We start from the raw sequence: 19,808 nt of genomic DNA, 5'->3' as shown, positions 1-19,808 counted from the left end.
CTCTTCTTGACCAAAATATCCCTATGGGATTGCTAAATTTTAATGTATAGTTTTGCTGCCATTCAGAAGTTGTTAGATGCCAGGTAGGAGAATATAGAGACATCAAGTAGATGACACGTTAGAGCTGATAGTGAATCAGAAGATTCATCTACATTAGTAAGCCTTTTAGAAAGCTCTGTAAACATGAGCCATGGGGACATTGGTGATTCAGTGGTAGAATTCTTGCCTTCCATGGGGGAGATTGGGTTTGATTTCTGGCCACTGCACCTCAAGTGTAGCCATGACCCATCTGTCATTGGAGACTTTCGTGTTGATATGATGCTGAACAAGTTTCAGCGGAGCATGCAGTCTAAGACAGACTAGGAAGAAAAGCCTGACAATCTACTTGCAAAAATCAGCCATTGAACACCCTGTGGATCATAACAGTCTCATCTGCAACCAATCATGGGAATGGCACAGGACCAGGTAGCATTTCATCTGGTTGTGTATGAGGTGCCGTGAGTCGGGGACTGACTCAACGGCAGCTAACTGTAAAAATGAGACAGATATTAAAATACATACTATCTGTTTCTGTGACAGTTTGGTTACAGACTTGCTCCTGAAAATGGTTTGAGTATTGTTTCGGTGGAGGCAAAAATCCTTTCCTAGGTATGAAATGATAGGAGGTTTTAGAATGAAGGTATAGGAGAAACAATGGGAAGGCAGGGTTTTCTCTTGGGTTTGTGTTTTGTATTGAGGCGCTGGTTATATTTTTGTTTTTTGAAGGATTGTATTTGTTTTACAGCAGTGTTTTCAAATCTGTCAAAACAATGGTCAGAGATGCTAGGTTTTCCGCGTTTAGTTTTCATCCGGGTTTTTGTTTTCTATACTTGATAACATTTTGTGAAACCTTAAGAACATCTTAATTACCCCCTATTCTTGTTGCCTAGAGGCTGTTGATTTTTTTATTTGACCAGTGCTTGACTCTGTGACCTTGAGCAAATGACTATTGCATTCTAGACTTAAGTGGAGGGACAGAGTGGTGCTGGGTGGTTGGGGACATGGTTTTGGACTATGTCAGTGGTGTTCTGTGTAGGTGCCTCAGACTGCCGTGAGAAGTTATGATAACTATTTGCTGCTTCTCTGCCACTTCTCAAGTTCATTTAATGATCCTGAGGCACACGATGTTCATCTTCCCCCACTCCAGCTTATCATTTCCCAGTACTCAAATGTGCTTGATCTTTTTCATCTAACCTAATTTTTATCCTTCTGCTGGCACGTGCTTCAAAACTCGCTCATCCTTCAGAATTACGCAATGTAGTGTGCTGTCTTAATTTAGATAGAACGCCAGTCCCTGAATCAAAGCTGTTCTCTTAAGAAGCAGCAGTAATTTAAACTGTGTTAGACAGAAAGGATTCTGGCAGCTTAGCCCTAGTTGCTTCTGCTTAGGATGGTTAAAGTAAACAGTGCATTAACTGGTCAGTATGGGGAAAACGGGGTATTTTTTTAGGTACCTATGTATGGAGCATGAGAAATTATGCTTAATTTCAGGAATTTTTTTCAAAATTACAAAATAGACGTGCCTTAACTGGATTGGTGGCATTGAGCTATATTGCCAGAATCATTCCAGATTTACTGGATATAAACATAATATTAGATGTCTGGAAATTTTCTATTTTCGTCTAGCTTCCTACTTTGCATTTAGCTATACAAACTAGTGCTTTGACAAATTTTTGCCTGTATTCAGCTCTCTCAAATGATCTGAGAAGGTAAATAAATAAAGAGTATAAAGGGTACCATAGCAAAATTGATATTCTGTTAGTTATTCATACAGTGCCCTTCAGAGAATTGCCTTCACCTCTCACTCAAAAACTGCTACATAAAATTTGGCTGAACTGGGAAAACTGGACCATAACGTGGTTAATGTGTTTTTCTTAGAGTAGGACTTCCAATCTAGCATTCTAAGAAGGCGAGATTGCTACTTGCCATCTCCCAGAGGATGTAGATATCCCATATTCCCTCCCCATTACCACCCCTTTGAAATAGTCAGTGGAATGGAAATAGAAAAACATGGGCTGGGAGGAGTGTATCATTAAATCCCCTTGTTGTCCCAACCATGAAGATATATTCCAAATATTTTCCAAGGTGTCTGCATATATCTTCTTAAGGGGTAATTATATTTCACTGATTTTTTGTTTTGTTTTGTTTTGTTTTGTTTGGTATGTGGTACAAAATTCAAAAAGTGCGAAAGGAAATATAGTGAAAATAAATAGTTTTATGTATCCTTTTAGAGATAATCTATACACATACAATCAAATATATATGCTATATATTTTGAATTTGTATTCTTTGCAGGAGCTCTGGTCTCCTGAATAGCAGTAATGTTGCTTTTGGCACTTAAAATGATTAGATTATATACAGAGAATGAACGGCCAATGATACCTTCTATTTGCAAGGCCTTTTGCAGTTTTGAAAGGCCTTTTGCATAACTTGTCATAATGCTCATAGTAGCCCTTGAAGTAGGTAAAGCAGGATTTACCTGTTTTATAGACATGAAATTTGAAGCCTAAAGAAATTATGTGACTTGATCAAGGTTGTTAGGTAACAAGTATACAATGTAACTGGAATTAGAACCCAAGTCTTCTGGCTCCTAGTCCAGAATTCTTTCTACCAGGGTATGTTACCCCTTAAACATGATGACGTGAGGGGATCTACTATACTAACTGTGTCTGCTTTCATGAGCTATGAAAAATACTGTGAGTAGCTAATTTTAGAAGAATTAGATGCAATATTTTGGTAGTAGTGGTAGTAGCATCACAATTCAGAAGTATAGCCTTTGGATGTTTTTCCTACAAAACATTTTATATATGTTAACCACTGTAGGATGAATGAAAATGCTCTCTCTAGGTGCTACTTTTTTTGCTTTTTTGTAACATGGACACCAAAACACTTTATCCAGTCAACTGGGCAATGAAACAAGGCCTTTTATCCCTTTACAGCTGTATGCCTGCCATGACTCGGAGCCAAGTTTATAGACCTGTCCAAGATTCTTTCCCTTGAGTCTGAAGTAGAATCTGGCCAAGCATTTGGTAGACTGCCTGACTCTGTTTCCTTCCCCCATAAATTAGGTGAAAATACTCATCACCAGCGCCAAATTGGATTCTGGATTTCCAAGTTGTCTCCTAGGAAGGAAAAATGAGTAGTGAGAGGAAACTCCCCTACCCCCTTTCTGCTGATAGTAGACTCTCATTTGTTGTTGTTAGATGCTGTTGAGTCAGTTCCACCTCACAGCGACACTATGTACAACAGAAAAAACACCGCCCAGTCCTGTGCTATCCTCACAATTGTTGTTATGCTTGAGCCTGTTGTTGCAGCCACTTTGTCAGTCCATCTCAATGAGGGTCTTTCTCTTTTTCGCTGACCCTCTACTTTAACAAGCACGATGTCCTTCTCCAGGGACTGGTCCCTCCTGATAACATGTCCAAAGTAGGTGAGATGTAGTCTTGCCATCTTTGCTTCTAAGGAGTGTTCTGGCTGTACTTCTTCCAAGACAGATTTGTTGATTTCTTTTGGCAGCCTTTGGTATATTTAATACTCTTCGCCAGCACCACAATTCAAAGGCGTCAATTCTTCGGTCTTCCTTATTCATCCTCCAGCTTTCACGTGCATATGAGGCGATTGAAAACACCATAGCTTGGGACAGGTGCACCTTAGTCTTCAAGGTTTGCTTTTCAACCCTTTAAAGAGGTCTTTTGCAGCAGATTTGCCCAATGCAGTGTGTCTTTTGATTTCTTGGCTGCTGCTTCCATGGGCGTTGACTGTGGATCCAAGTAAAATGAAATCCTTGACAACTTCAGTCTTTTATCCGTTTATCATGATAGTAGGCTCTCATTTGCTATTGGTTGCTTATTGTGAGGATTTGTGTTTTCTTTATGTTGAAGTGTAATCCATACTGCACGCTGTGGTCTTTGATCTTCATCAGTAAGTGCTTCAAGTCCTCTTCACTTTCAGCAAGCAAGGTTGTGTCATCTGCATAATGCAGGTTGTTAATGAGTCTTCTTCCCATCCTGATGCCCCGTTCTTTTTCCTATAGTCCAGCTTCTCATATTATTTGCTCAGCATGCAGATTAAATAAGTATGGTGAAAGGATACAACCCTGAAGCACACATGTTCTGACAGAAGTAACTATACAGTATTTACCAGCTGTTGCCCCACCACTCACTGGGGGAGTATGCAAGTAATTAAAATAAATCACTACTCTCTACACGTCACACATAACATATTAATTTGGAATATGGGAAACCATTATTGAATTAGTGTTGGGATTTTTTATTAAAGCTTTGTAGTTATGCTGTCCCACCATATATTGGGAGATGCCAAATATATAGGCCTAAGAACAATAAGCAACATCATGATAGAGAAAAGATTGAAGTTGTCAAGGATTTCATTTTACTTGGATCCACAATCAACACCCATGGAAGCAGCAGTCAAAGAAATCAAAAGACGCATTGCATTGGGCAAATCGGCTGTAAAAGACCTCTTTAAAGTGTTGAAAAGCAAAGATACCACCTTGAAGACAAAGGTGTGCCTGACCCAAGCCATAGTGTTTTCAGTCGCCTCATGTGCATGGGAAAGCAGGACTGTGAATAAGGAAGACTGAAGAAGAATGATGCCTTTGAATTATGCTGTTGGTGAAGAATGCTGAATATACCATGGACTGTCAAAAGAACGAACAAACCTGTCTTGGAAAAAGTATAGCCAGAATGCTCCTTAGAAACAAGAATGCAGGGACCAGTCCCTGGAGAAGTACATCTTGCTTGGTAAAGTAGAGGGTCAGCAAAAAAGAGCAGGACCCTCAACGAGATGAATTGACACAGTGGCTCCAACAATGGGCTCAAGCATAACAACAATTGTGAGGATGGCAGAGGAGTAAATAATGTTTTGTTCTGTTGTACATAGTGTCACTATGAGTCGGAACTGACTCAACAGCACCTTACAACAAGAACAGTTGCCATGGGGTTCCTCACTTCTCAGTCAGCTTCTGCCCTCTGCACTGAATGTGCCTTTCTAACTCCTTCCCATACCCTGGTATTCTGTTTGCCCTGCATAACCCTTTGCTTGTCTTCCTCATTGTATCAGTAGCATAAATCACAACATCCTTTTAAGGCTCAATTCAAATGTGCCTTCCTCCACATAAAACTCTGATTTCTATTCTGTCCTTCTACTCATGAGGGTGGTGGTAATTTTTTCCATCTTTAAAATACCAGGCACTTTTTTTTCCTCTACACACTCCACAGTCAGCCTTGTATTACGGTTAGGTGTGGCTCGTGTTTTAGCTCCTCTATCACACTAATTTACTTGGAAGCCAGCATCCGCATCTCACACCTTTTTTGTTTTTTAATCTCGCACTGGACCTATACAGTCAATCCTTTTGAAAGGATGGTTCAGTGTTAAAAAATCATACAAAAGCACCACTTTTTTTGAACCAGAATATTGTTGGAGTGCATAAAGCCTATGGATAAGCAATACCCAGCAGCTGTCCCTGGGTACAAATCAGAAAAATAATTTCAGATTAAACCAGAATAAAGCACTAAGAGCAAAGTAGTTATGAACCTCACTAAGGGTTAAGGTACAGTTTAGATGTGCTCAGGGAAGCTTTGCCAAGACTGAAAAACTGAGTTTATCTGACCATCTGCATTATATTCAGTGTGCTTTTTTTGTTGGGGGGAACCCTGTGAGCCAAGTTAACAAACAGATTGCCTCTCTGATTGGGAGTATACTGGGTTCTTAATGAATGAACTCCCAGAAGTATTTACTTACTGCTGTGGCAGAATGTTTTCTAATCAGGAGGCATCAGGTTGTTGCCCAACCTTCAGTTTTCTGCAAGGCTATAAAAGCACTGATACTATGGAATTTTTTTGTTTTCTCCCAGGGGATTCATAAACAAAGTCTGTTGTCAATTAATTTAGTAACAGGTGTCTTAGGAAAAGGAACCTATTCGTTTGTGTAATCTGGCGGGTAGTTCAGCTGTATAGTTACTTCTGTCAGAATGTTTTATATTTTAGAAACTGAGACAACTTCCAAATTAGTTTTTTTGAATCCTTTAATTTCTCCTGCCAGACCCATTAACTCAGCCTGTTCACCTTTGGGAAATCATAGTTCCATTCTTAAACTTTCTGTAAAAACCATCCTCCTAAGTGAATGTGATGGTTGATTAACTGAGAGCATTCAGACTCAAGCTTTTCAGTAGTTTGTTCTGAGACCTATTTGCTGTGACTTCGACGAGCAGAGAATGGTTAAGATGAAGCAGTAGGAACCATAATCATAGTATGCAAATTACCTGCATTAAAAGACTTGAATTCAATAAATACTTGTATTTTTACATTCCACATCCCTGATTTTATAGAATCATAAAGGTGGAAAGAATCTCAACCGTCTTAGACCAATGTTTAATTTTTTCTTGTCTTACAGATCTTTTTTGAGATTATGGTGACGGCTGTGGCTTCTTTCTTCGGAAAAATACACTTACATACAAAAGTTTACATTCAGTTTCAAGAAGATCTTGAATTCCTGTTCATGGATTCTAGGTGAAAAACCCTCCCTGTTCTAGTCCAAAGCCTGCCCTTGAGGGTCTAGGGAAGTTAAGTGACATACCTAAAGACACACACCTAGATAGAAGCTGAATACTTGTGACTCTTAGTCCGCTGTTCTTTTTCTACCATCGTTTACCTTTCGTTAAACCAAGCTCTGAATTTATAGAGCTTAGAGGAGGGGCTAGAGGTTTTAGCCTTAAAGTCAACAATTTCAGCTTTGGGTCATCCAACTAGGAGAGTGAAGTATAATAATGCCCAAAACAATTAGATCACTGATTTAGAAAAGTCAAATGAACTGAGCAGTTTTATAGCTTGCTCTGGTTGTTCAAGGGCTGTCCAGATACCTAGCTCACCTATTTGCTTCATCAATATCTTACGTAGACTGCCTGCATCTAAATTAATCATATAGCTGCCAGGCAGATCTCTCTAGAACAGTAGTTTCGTTTATTCATCCTGTCTGCCCTTTCTTTCTCCTACTCCTCCTGAAGACACCCTATAATTGTACCCAACCTGACCTACCTAGCCTTTTTTTGGAGGTATCAAGCTGAAACCATTACATCGCATTAGCTGCCATTTATTATCATTATTTAAATTCCAGTTTTGTCCTCTCCTAGCAGTGTATCTTTGGTCAGGTTACTCAGTTTCTCTGCTTTAATAACTTCATCTGTAAAATTGGAAACAATACCATTTATCTTGTAGTCAATCATGTTGTAAGAAATAAACTTAGCACCCAGGTGCAGGTTAACCAGTAAGCAAATATGCATGGGGTTACATTAAGCAAGGTAAGACTGTACATACTTTTCTTATTGAGTAACTTATCCCTACACTTAACTCAGTTTGTTAAGTGGTAGCTTTTACTGTTTCTTGCTACTTTCATCCCATTCTTTATTGGAGTCAGGCAGATGTCTCCAAGTACTCAGTGCTTATCCCTTTTACTATGCTATTGTCTTTGTTCTCCACATCATTCATTAAACATAAACCAAGTTCCTTTTCTCTTTTAGTCACGGCTCTTCGGGTGGAGGAGATGTACTACTTTCTCTTCTTTTTTCTGTATTCATAATAATTTCCTTATTGATACTTATTTGTGGAACTCTTCTATAAAATTCAATCACTAAATTACTAGAAAGCTATTTATGAGGCTTTTTAGAAAGTTTTCTTTTCATGGTTTTCCACTGTCAGTTCAATTATTTTTATTTCCAGTAAGTAAACACGTGAGGCTGATAGTGATATAAGAGAACCTTCTTTCAAAATCCAGATTTCTGTTGCCACAGTGTTAGGGATCAGCTGATAATGTGGCAAAACTCCACATACAATTTGGCACTTCTGCAGGTTAAGAGCTAGCACTTTGCTTCTGATCTAAAGGGGTAGAAGAATGGGTGAAAAAACCATTTGCCGTCGAGTCAGCCCTGACTCATGGCAACTCCATGTGTGTCAGTAGAACTGTGTTAGATAGGGTTTTTAATGGCTGAATTTTTGGAAGTAGATTGCCATGCCTTCTGAGGCTCCTCTGGGTGACTCAAACCTCCAAGCTTTTGGTTACCAGATGACTGTGTTAACTGCTCTACCCAGGGACTCCTAGAGGAATAGATAGGACTCCTAAATTGATTAGAAGAAGGATTTCAGTTCTTAATCCTCTATCTGGATCATGTTCCTCTTATCATTTGAAAAAATTTCTATGCAGATCCCCAGTAGATATATATTTATTCGTAAAACATTAACTATTCTAATATTATATACATTATGAAAACGTTAAAATATAAAGGATGAACTTTTTTTGAAAATAATTTTATTATTTCCCAGAGGATCATCTAACTTGATCATTCCTCTTTGGAGATTACTCTTCTAGTTCTTTTTATTCTTCAGGCCTAGCTCAAGTCTCTACTCTTGCTTAATTGTTTCATTTCACCATTTTCTCTCTGCAACTGGGTTATAAACTCCCTGAGATTAGAGACTGTCTTATCTTTCTTTTGTGTCGCGTAACAATGTCTAGCACAATGTTGGGTACATGGTAATTATTCATTATATACTTGTATATACTTGCTGACTCAATTCTTGGGGGTCATTTCAGAGTATTATTTCACTGATTACAAAATAATCACAAATGGGAAAAAAAAAATCCTTCAGTCTTATTCTACCTTAGTAACTCTGGGTTTTATTCTTTGTGCCATTCATCTTCTCAGATTAAAGATAATCAAGCCTATCAGTACTTACAGTTTTGCAGAAATAGATATACTGTATCTAATGAAATGATTTGATTGAGACATCACAGGAATGTTACAATCTGGGAACAAAATCTTCGTCAGCACCCATACCTGTTTTTGTCCCTTGCAATTTCTGCCCTTTAGTCCCCTATCAAATGGCTGAATGCTAAATCAGAGCATTTTCTTTTTTACTTTCTCTGGAGTTAATTTGTACTGGCATTGTTGGTGTTCCCACTGTTTGGAGATACTACTTTATATTTTACTTTGTATTTTGTAGGTTCTTGTTTTGTTCCTCTGAACCACTACTATGTTCTCTGATTCTAATGACCCTTTTAAATGTCTGACATTAATTATTTGGGACGGCACTTAGAAATTCTTCATAGCTATTCAATTCCATGAATCATGAATCTCAAAGGCCTAACATCATAACCTTGCTCTTACAGCATGCCTATATTGTCATCTTCTCTTTCTGGCTAGAGAAGCTAATATCTTTTAAAAAAAAAAAAAAAGACTGATGTCTTATGGTTCTGTAGAGAAACTTAACCAATAAGGTTCACAGAGAGAGAGAGAGAGAGATTGGTTTAATTTAAGAAATTGGCTCATGGGATTGTAGGGGCTAGCAAGTCCAAAATGTGTAGCTCAGGCAAGAGCCTGGAGATCCTATCAGTCTTGTATCCCAAAATCCATAGGTCAGGTGACAGGCTGGAGATTCCTGCAGTCTTGGGTCCTGAAAAGAGTGGAGAAATTCTGTCAACATGTCTGTTTCTATTCTGGAGGCAGAATATACCCTAGGGAAATCTCCTTTTTGACTCTGACTGGTTGAGGCCCACCCACATTATGGATGGAGGGTAATCTGCTTTACTTAAGGCCAACTGATTTAATCACATGTAGCTACTTCATAATAGAGTCTAGATAGTGTTTGAACAAACAGCTGGGTACCATAGTGTAGCTAAATTGACACATAAAATTAACCATCACAACTGGTTTATGGTCATTTGGAAATCAAGACAACAAAAGAGATGAAAACTAAAACACTGGTGTCCTAATTTGCAGTTCGTTTGCTCTTCAGTGGATTATGTCATTCCTTTATAAATGCAATACTCTGTTCTTAATAATTCACTAGTATTGGATCATAGCTGTTACCAATTTCAATTTAAAGGTTGTAGAGTTTTTATTATTCCATTTGCTTGATAAGTATATTAGTCATTTTTGCTTCATAACAAACACCTTCAAAATTTCAGGGTCTTACAATGACTAATGTTTGTTTTTCTTACTCATGGCCATACTGGTCAGTTGGGATGGCTCTGCTTCAGTCTGCAGGTTGAATTTAGGTCTGCTCCACATGTCTCTCATCTACTTGTACTAGCAGCCACCTGTATGTGTTCTCATGGGGACTGGCAGGAGCACAAGAGTACAAGCCAAACCACTGAAGCATACATAAAGGCTCTGCTAAAATCCCATCAGCCAAAGCAAGTCAGTGGCCTAGCCCAACATAAGTTGAGCAAAGTGTATATTATGCCCACAGTGGGAGACAGCACAAAGTTACAGGACAAAAGATCTGGATTTTAAATGCTATTAAAGGAGAATAGGAAAACAATCAAATCTACCACTGTAGGGAAGCAAGCGATTAAAACAATCATTAATTTCCTGGTACAGGTCCTGTGGACTATAAACATGAGAACAGTTTTCTTTCCATGGGTAGGTTACGTCTTATTTGACTACATTATTTTGAAAATTCTCCAAAGCTCTGAATTTCTTTCAAGAATATCCCTTTAGCACAAAATTGTTGTTTAGTATAATGAACACAAATAGAGAAGATGGTGATATTAATTGCCTTCAGTGCATTGTTTGAGAAAAATCTAGAATTGCTGATTGACTGGGGGAAAAATTAAGGCTAGTTTAAAAGGGGTATTATGAACTATTTCCCCCCGAAATATGTGTTGTAAATCCTAACCTCTATGCCTGTGGTTATAATCTCACTTGGGAATGGGTTATCTTTGTTATGTTAATGAGGTGGGATTAGTGTAGGATGTATTTTAAAACAATCTCTTTTGAAATATAAAAGAGATTAAACAAGCGCACCAAGAGAGATGGGGTAAGATAGATGCCAAGACACATGGAGATCTCCAAGGAACTAGGAAGCAGAAGCTGAAGAGAAGGCTCTAGGGGGGAGACTTTCTCTGTCTCCAGAGCTGACAGAGAGAGAAAGCCTTGCCCTAGAGCCAGCACCCTGAATTTGGACTTCTAGCCTCCTAAACTGTGAGAAAATAAATTTATGTTTGTTAAAGCCATCCACTTGTGGTATTTCTGTTATAGCAGCACTAGACAACTAAGGCAAGGGGATAGGGTAGAAAGCCACCTAAACAGAATAAAGCACTCTTGCTAATAAACTATTAACAGCTACAAGTTAAGCACTTGAAGTTGAAGTGGAGGGGAACAGAGTTAGACCAGATTAAACTCATAGTGTGGAGAGTGATTTCTGACATTCAGACACTTCACATTAATATATCTGTTCTTACTTATGCAAGAGAAAGTTCAAAAGTGGTATTTTATAATCTTACAATTACCTAGCAACCTATTTAAAGTAAGTTTTAAGACAATATTTTAAAACTAAATATGAGAATGAGTTTGTGTATTGGTGTTAATGCCTACTAAATTCTGCAGTGGCATTAATAGTTTCCTGCAAATCTTTTTCTTCCTGAAATAATGCAAGGTGCAGCCGCTTTCCTTTGTAATATTTAATATTTTATTTATTGCCTTATCTTTATTCCTATATTCCTAAACATTTGGAAAATGTCACCTTTTACAACCCTAATTGGTAATATTTCATATAAGGCACACAGAATTCACTTTGTTTGGACAGGTTGAAATACTATGAAAACTCAAAGGAAGTGGTGCTTTGTTATGATGTGTACTATTGCAGCTATATCTTCTTTAAATGTATGACCAAGGAACTAAACAAGATACGTATTGCAAAGCTATGCGATAGGAAACTAAAGAAGATATGTATCGCAAAGCTATGCAATATTAGGCAAAACCTAGTCCACCTTTTTCTTCATGGCCTTGAAAGTTTATTTTATCTCTGGTGCATGTACCTAGCTTTGCAAAACAAATGTATTCATTTTGCTGTGTGTGTATGTGTGTAATTTTCAACTGCTTTTTTAAACTTTTATTTTAAAATAATTATAAACTCAGAAGAAGTTGCAGAAATAGTACAGAGAAGTTCTTCGTACGCATTACCCAGCTTCCCTCAATGACAACGTTAGACTAAATTTTAAGTAATTGAATGCCCTTTTCTGCACTTTTTAATAAGTCTGTTTGTTTTAGAAATGTAAGTTTCTTTAAAGAAAGGACACCTGTAATGTGTCTGATCCTCTTTAATTTTCAGAATTGTAAAGTGTCATGTAAATAGTTTTATGTCACTATTGCTTTATCTCTTTAGTACATTCTTTCTCCATTCTCCTAATTTCCAGGTGGTACTATTGATTGGGAAGGGATATGTCTCACCTACCTTTCCGGTACATTTCTCCCCAGTAACTTAAAAGATATGCAAGCCCCAGTTTATGCCTCATATTACAAAAACATGTTTGGTTGAATATGCAGATTTCTTGTTTTGTGTTTATTTTAGTGATGTTTGAAAACTTGAAAAGTTTTTTTTTTTTAAATATTATCTTTCGCCTTTTTTTTCTTCCAGCCTGAAAATGAAATTTCTTCAGACTGCAATCATGTAAGTATGGATATTGTGTGTTTCACCATATGGGCTTTGTATATATGATGACAGATTTGGGGATGCTTTTCCTGTTGTTCTGGGAAACGTTATGTTTTCTTTGAGTCTCTTAATCTTAACAAGAGGATGATGAACTTTGTTAAACACGGTAAAATCTTCAAATAACCCTCCATTGTAGGAACCAGATAATATTCATGTGCTTAAGCTTAAATTTTTCTTCAGTTACAGCTACCATATAAAAATTAGTTCTCTGTTTATCAAGTTTACAACATTAGAATGCTGTATTTTAAAGTTCTTTCATTTAGTCATCAGTCACTTAGTAGTAGAAACTAGAGACATACAAACACCTTGAAGACAGAGATAGATATTGGAGTTTAGATAAGAACTCCAAAAATAACTATGATTGATAAAATGCATATAAATTGATATGTACATATATTAGACCATATTACAACATAGATATATTAGACTATATTATGTAAAGATCTTACATTAAGAGGAAACTCAGTGTGAAATCTAATCTGTGCAGAAAGTAATAGGTGTTTTGATAGAAGTTTTTACAGAGTTGATGTCAGGAGAGACATAATAGCGGAGAGATGATACTTGAGCTGGGTCTTAAAAGAATAGATGTTTACAGGCAGTCCCCAGGTTACAAATGAGATTTGTTCCTAAGTGTGTCTTTAAGAATTTGTAGGTAAGTTGGAACAGGCGCATATGGTATTATTTAGCCTGATGTTAGTGCAAGACAAGGCTCAAAGCCTTTTCAGTGGTTTAAAGACTGCACGTGCAGCAGGTGAAGGTGATTGTGATGAAGAATTTGTTGTGAGTAGTTATTTCAAAGTGAGGACAATTTTACATAATATTAAAGAGCAAGTACAAGTTGTCCATAAATTAGACATTCTTATCCCGGGGATTTACTATATCTGGAGGTACTAGAAAGAATCACTCTATCAGTAAAGTACAGGGTAGATTGGAGGGGAACTGAAAGAATAGAGAGATGAGTTGGCTGTTTAGGTTAAGTACTTATTCTAAAGAAGATCTAGGTAGGTCAAAGATTAAAGTACAAAATAAAACCTCAAGAGTACTAGAAGGAAACATGAACAGAAAGAAGCTTTTTTTTAAACATGACACAATCCCCGAAAGATGTAAAGAAGATTTGTAAATCTGACTGCATTAAAAATAATTCTGGCTCCCAAAAAAGTTATGTAATTTGCAATGCAATTGAAAAAGGGCTACAGTCTTTAATAGAAAGTGCTGTTAATAAATTTAGACAACAGATATGAACAGACTGTTCACAGGGTGTCATGGATTGAATTATGTCCCTCAAAAATGTGTATTAACTTGACTAGGCCATGATTCCCAGTGTTGTATGGTTGTCCACCATTTTGTGATCTGCTGTGATTTTCCTATGTGTTGTAAATCCTATCCCTTCCTAATGAGGAAGGATTAGAGGCAGTTATGTTAATGAGGCAGGACTCATTCTACAAGATTAGGTTGTGTCTTAAGTAAGTGTCTTTTGAGATATGAAAGAAGAGAGCAGAGAAACAGGGAGACTGCCTACCACCAAGAAAGCAAAGCCAGGAGCATAGCACATCCTTTGGACCAAGGGTCCCTGTGCTGAGAAGCTCCTAGACCAGGGGAAGATTGATGACAAGGACCTTCCTCCAGGGCTGGCAGAGAGAGAAAGCCTTCCCCTGGAGCTGGCACCCTGAATTTGGACTTCTAGCCTCCTGAACTGTGAGAGAATAAATTCCTCTTTGTTAACAAGGAGAAATACCAACCATCCACTTGTGGTGTTTCTGTTATAGCAGCACTGGATAACTAAGACACAAGGAAAGAAAAAGAGATGGTTAATTCTCCCTCATAATTAAAGATTAGTTTAAATTAAAAGAAAAAATGACTTAAGTGTTTTCCTACATCCAACTACTAAATATAAAAATAAAAATTTGATAAATACAACTGTCTTGATGACAGCAAAGGAATTTAAACATTCTCTAGCCCAGGAATCAAGAAACTGACCCAAATCCAGCCCACCACCTGTTTTTATATATAACATTTAATTGGTCACAGCCATGCGGATTCGTTCACGTATGTTTGTGGCTGCTTTCACACTGAAACAGCAGAGTTGAGTAATTGCAGCAGTGACTGTATGCCTTCAAGGGAATGAATTAAAGGCAGTATTTTCTTAAATATGATACCTAAAGCACAAGCACCCAAAGGAAGAAATAGATAAATTGAATTTCATCAATATTAGAAACTTTTGTGCATCAAAGGCTACTTCAGAGTTGGAAGACAACTCACAGAATGGGAGAAAATATTTGCAAATCATATATCTGATAAGGGTCTAGTATGCAGAATATCTAAAGAACTCGTACGACTCAACAATTAAAAAAAATAATTTGAAAACTGGCAAAGGATTTGAATAGACCTTTCTCCAAAGAAGATGTATAAATAACCAATAAGCACGTAGAAAGATGCTCAACATAGTTTGTCATTAGGTAAATGAAAATCAAAACCACAATGAGGTACCACTGCACATGCACTAGGATGGCTGTACTCAAAACGACGAAAAATAACAAGTGTTGGTGAGAATGCGGAGAAATCCTCATACATTGCTGGTGGGTATGTGAAATGGTGCAGCTGCTGTGGAAAACAGTCAGCAGACATGACCCAGCAATTCCACTCCTCAGTATAAACCCAAGAGAATTGCAAACATATGTTCACAAAAAAACATATACGTGAATATTTATAGCAGCATTATTCATAATAGCTAAAAAGCAGAAGGAAACCAAATGTCCATCAACTGATGAATGGATAAATAAAATGTGACATAGCCATGCAATTATTTGGCAATAAAAAGGAATGAAGTACTGATACATGTTATAATATGGTTGAGCCTTGAAAACCAGACACAAAAGGCCACGTATTGTATGATTCCATTTATATGAAAAGCCCAGAGTAGGCAAATCCATAAAGATAGAAAGTAGATTAGTGGTTACCAGGGGCTGAGTTGGAGAAGGGAGTAGTGCAAGTGACTGTGAGTAGGGATGTTTCTTTTTGGAGTGATGAAAATGTTTTGAAATTAGAAAGTGGTGATGGTTGCACAGCCTTGTGAATATACCGAAAACCACTTAATTGTACATTTTTAAACAGTGACTGTTATGGTAGGGGAATTAGATCTCAATAAAAATATAAAAATAAAAGATAAGAGGTAGAATGTTTAACATTTGACAGTTCTGTCATAGTTATTTGAGAGAAATCTTGTTCGTAAAGAAATTTATGCCTTTCATCATAACGAGTAAGTTTCCAAATTAAAAGTTAAAGACATTCAAAAGATCTGAAATGGTAATCTAAATGGCTGTTGGCAAAAAATCTATCTCTAGCCTAATCACAAGATGTCTTTTTTTGCGTTAGATAAAGGTAAGGTAGTATTCTTAGGTCTGTATTTATAAATTTTCTGACATTTGTTGCTGTTTAAACTTTTGAGCCACCAGATAGCTTTTCTTTTTCTTCTTTCTCCTTCTCGAAAGAAACGGCAGTAGGTCAAATACAAGTCATGCAATAAAGAGGAAATATTTTAATCTAACTTTAGCTTTGATTTACATACAAAATTAGAATGTTCTGAATTTAAAAAAATAAATAATAATGCTTTAATTTTAAAATATAATATTTAGTGGCCATGTAGTACTGACTTAATTCATAGGTAACACTTATTTCATAGGTAAAATGTATTTGTCTAAATTCTGACCTTGTCTTTTGAGTCATTGGATTTATCTCTACTTCTGAGGAGCAAGGAGGACCAAGATTCCTTCAGTCAGAACGAAGCTTCTTCTATACTCATTCTCAACTGCTTTTGTTTTGTCCACATATTTTTTCCTTTTATCTATAAATGTGATGACATATTATCTTAGTTTCTGTTTAGCTGTGTCAGACTCTGTACAATGAGTCATTTATAGTAACCATTGATAAATTTTGTACAATTCTAACTGGAGATTTTTTTTCTTTCTTTCTTTTGTACTTAGTTGTTATGGAATTATAAACTGAACCTAACTACAGATCCCAAATTTGAATCTGTGGCCAGAGAAGTTTGTAAATCTACTATATCAGAGGTAGGTTGTAAAATAATTTGGGGAGTATTTAATGGCTTAAAAGATAAAATCACATCTGTTGACCAGACTAGTCATAAAAGGAAGAATGACTCAGTGACTTTACTTTTCTTGGAATTCCCATCTGTATTGGTTGAAAGAGGAAGGGAGATGTAATTAAAATGGCTTTTTTTAACGTTCACCTTCACTTACAGTAGCATGCTATCAACAAGTTAGAAATCAGACTCTGTTGGTCCCCAGAGGATACCACTGTTTATGACACTAGTGCATCTCTCTCTCACATTTTACAGTCTGCATGTCTGAGGCATATCCAAAAAGTGTTCTTCCAGAAGGCTTACAAGCATACTACATTTTCTGGCTATGCAGTTGAATCAATTGAACTACAAAAGCATATTCTTCAAATAGTAAGAGTTAGCATTATGAAAGTTAAGAATATGATTATATATCTTGTTATAAATGGATATTGAATATAGACAATAATAAAAATATATAGCAGTATGCAAATGCTAATGAAAATTTTTTAATTATCTTGGTTCAATGTCAGCAAATAATAATAGGAAAATTGTGGTATTTGCAATTTCTTTTTGTTTTTTGTAATCAATAATAGAAGTTCCAGAAATCCAGAGATTTCTGTGTACTGAATAGTACATAGAATCACAGAGAAAACAGTTGCTATTTTTCCACCCTAATGCTAATAATCATAGACCTTGCAAATATTAGCCTATCCTCAAACTCACCCTAGTGATGACTTGACTTAAATCAGGGCTACTTCCTCTGTAGCCCTTAAGGAAGACCCTACTCCACCCAGATAAGCCCTCAGCTTGTGCTCCTCACTTATGTCATTGTGAAGTCTTGTAGAACCTTTTTTTTTTTAAGTCAAGCCTTCTAATATTAGATCAAATATATTTTATTATTTTATGCATTCACTCTTCATGTTTCCCATGGAGTTTTAGAGTAGAATGACATATTTTTGAAAGATTGATCTTCAGCTTCTAGCTTTAATAGTCTGCATTTCTAACTTAAAAATAGAAATGTTTACTTAACAAAAAAAAAATACCAGCAAAGAAATGATTCCCAGGCTTGAACTGTGATGGTTGAGGTTGTGTGTCAGCTTGGCTGAGCCATGATTCTCAATGGTTTGGCAGTTATGTAATGATGTAGTCGTCCTTCATGATGTAATCAGCTAACCAGTTGTAAGGGGCATTTCTGCGAGGGTGTGGCCTGCGTCCAATATATATGTGTATGTTCTGGCCAAGCTTGCTTACTTGCTCTGGATCCCACATCCGTCTCATCATCATCTGACTCTAGTGCTTGGGACTTGAGCAAGCAGCCTGCTGTCTGAACTGCCAATCTTGGGTTCGAAGCTATGTGAGTCAAGAGAAGCCTCCAACCTGACACCTTAGCCATGGACTTGGGACTTGCCAGCCTCTACAACTGTGTGAGCTGTTTCCTTGATTGATACACACACACACACACACACACACACACTCGTGCATGCGCTTCACTGGTTTTGCTTCTGTAGAGAACCCAGCTTAAAACGTTTGGTACCAGGAGTGGGGTCTAAATATTTGTGCACTTCCAGTATATTGTGGAACTATCCAATTACAAGTAGTTTCCTTTGGAGATGTTGCAATATGTATACATATATACATGTGTTTGTTTTACCCCATTTTGTTTCAGCTGTTAAACACCTACCAGTTTGATTGTCATGTAGAAATTTAGCTCTCAGTATATGCATATTGACCAGAATAATTTCATTCTTTGCATTAGTCTGGCTTCCTTATAACATATATGTAATGATGGACCATTTAGAGTGTTCTAGTTTTAGAAAAGATTCAAGTAACAAGGGAGATTATACTGGAGTCAGGAAAATTAAATATCAGTAAGAACATAGTTGCCAACAAAATGTTTCATTCTGCCTCTCCCTCCTCTCTTCTTTCTTAATTTTGGAATCCTACTTCCAAGGAGAAAAACAGCATCACAAGAATAACTACAAACCACAATTCTAATTTACTCTCCATGATTGAGCCTGCTTTTCCTCTTGTCTCGTGTTAAAAATAGTGACTACAGCGTTTTTCTAATGCTACCTTATAAAGATGCTCCCCAGCTACCTCAGAATTTACTCTCATTCTTAAATGTGTTGATGATTTAATACCGTTTTGCTGTTAATCTTCAAAGTTTAATAAAACAGAAGGAAAAAAATGCTATCCAGCTGAATGGTTGGGGGAAAAAAAACATAAACTTCTAATTCAAACACTACACTGTATTGTACTGGGTGGTAAACTAAAATACAAATAGATACTACTACATCTCTGTGTTTCAGTAAAATTTCAAATGATTGAAGCTAATTATATACATTTCATTTCTTACTGGGGCTGAAATTCAAAATGTGTTCCTGGTTTTTCTTCAGATTATTTAACTGGTTGCCCAGTATTAGGGCCTGTATGCATGTTTCTCTGCTTCGGGTGTCTGCCACTCCAAACCCACTGCTGTTGAGTCGATTCCAATTCATAAAGAGCCTATGGGACAGAGCAGAACTGCTCCATAGGGTTTCAAAGGCTGTAAATCTTTTTTTTCCCCCCCCTGTAAATTTTATTTTGTTGTTGTTGTTGAGGATATACATAGCAAAACATACACCAATTCAGCAGTTTCTACATGTACCATTTAGTGACATTGATTACCTTCTTCGAGTTGTGCAACATTTTCACCCTGCTTTTGAGTTATTCTTCCCTCATTAACATAAACTCACTGCCCCCCTAAGGTTCCTATCTAATCTTTTGAGTTGCTGTTGTCGATTTGATCCCACATAGATAGTTCTTAAAAGAGCGTAATGCTTAAGGCAGACCTTTTTTTACTAGTTAAGGTAAACTGTTGCTTGGTTTTAAGATGACTTCAGGGGATATTTTTGGTTTAAGGTTCAAAGATTATCTCAGGGCAGTAGTCTCAGGGGTTCATCCATCCTCCATGGCTCCAGAAAGTCTAGAGTCTATGAGAATTGGAAATTCTGTTCTACATTTTCTCCCTTTCGATCAGAATTCTTCTATGGAATCTTCGATCAAAACATTCAGTAATGGTAGCCAGGCACCATCCAGTTCTGATGGTCTCTTGTCAGAGGAGGCAGTTGTTCATGGAGGGAATTGGCCACACATTCCATACCATCCTCATATTCCTGACTCTCCTTCTATCTCTGTTGCTTCAGGTA

At 37.0% G+C, this 19,808-nt stretch overlaps 1 protein-coding gene across 3 annotated transcripts in view; it reads left to right on the top strand.

Moving 5' to 3' along the window:
• GLG1 (golgi glycoprotein 1) overlaps positions 1 to 19,808 on the top strand; it is a 148,283-nt gene that overhangs the window by 82,633 nt on the left and 45,842 nt on the right. The window contains exons 1-3 of one of the 3 annotated variants that reach the window (XM_023741904.1): positions 4,922 to 6,566; positions 12,468 to 12,500; positions 16,523 to 16,609. Coding sequence is in view for 1 of the 3 variants with exons in the window: in XM_023741903.1 (XP_023597671.1) it covers positions 12,468 to 12,500; positions 16,523 to 16,609 (120 nt within the window). In the remaining 2 variants the exon portion in view is untranslated. The other 2 variants (XM_023741903.1, XM_023741905.1) reach the window with 2 other exon arrangements.

The sequence above is a fragment of the Trichechus manatus genome, unplaced genomic scaffold (genome assembly GCF_000243295.1).
Source record: "Trichechus manatus latirostris isolate Lorelei unplaced genomic scaffold, TriManLat1.0 scaffold00194, whole genome shotgun sequence".
In the NCBI taxonomy this organism is placed as follows: domain Eukaryota; kingdom Metazoa; phylum Chordata; class Mammalia; order Sirenia; family Trichechidae; genus Trichechus; species Trichechus manatus.
Note: the sequence above shows the minus strand (reverse complement) of the source record. Positions and strands in the feature narration are given on the sequence as shown.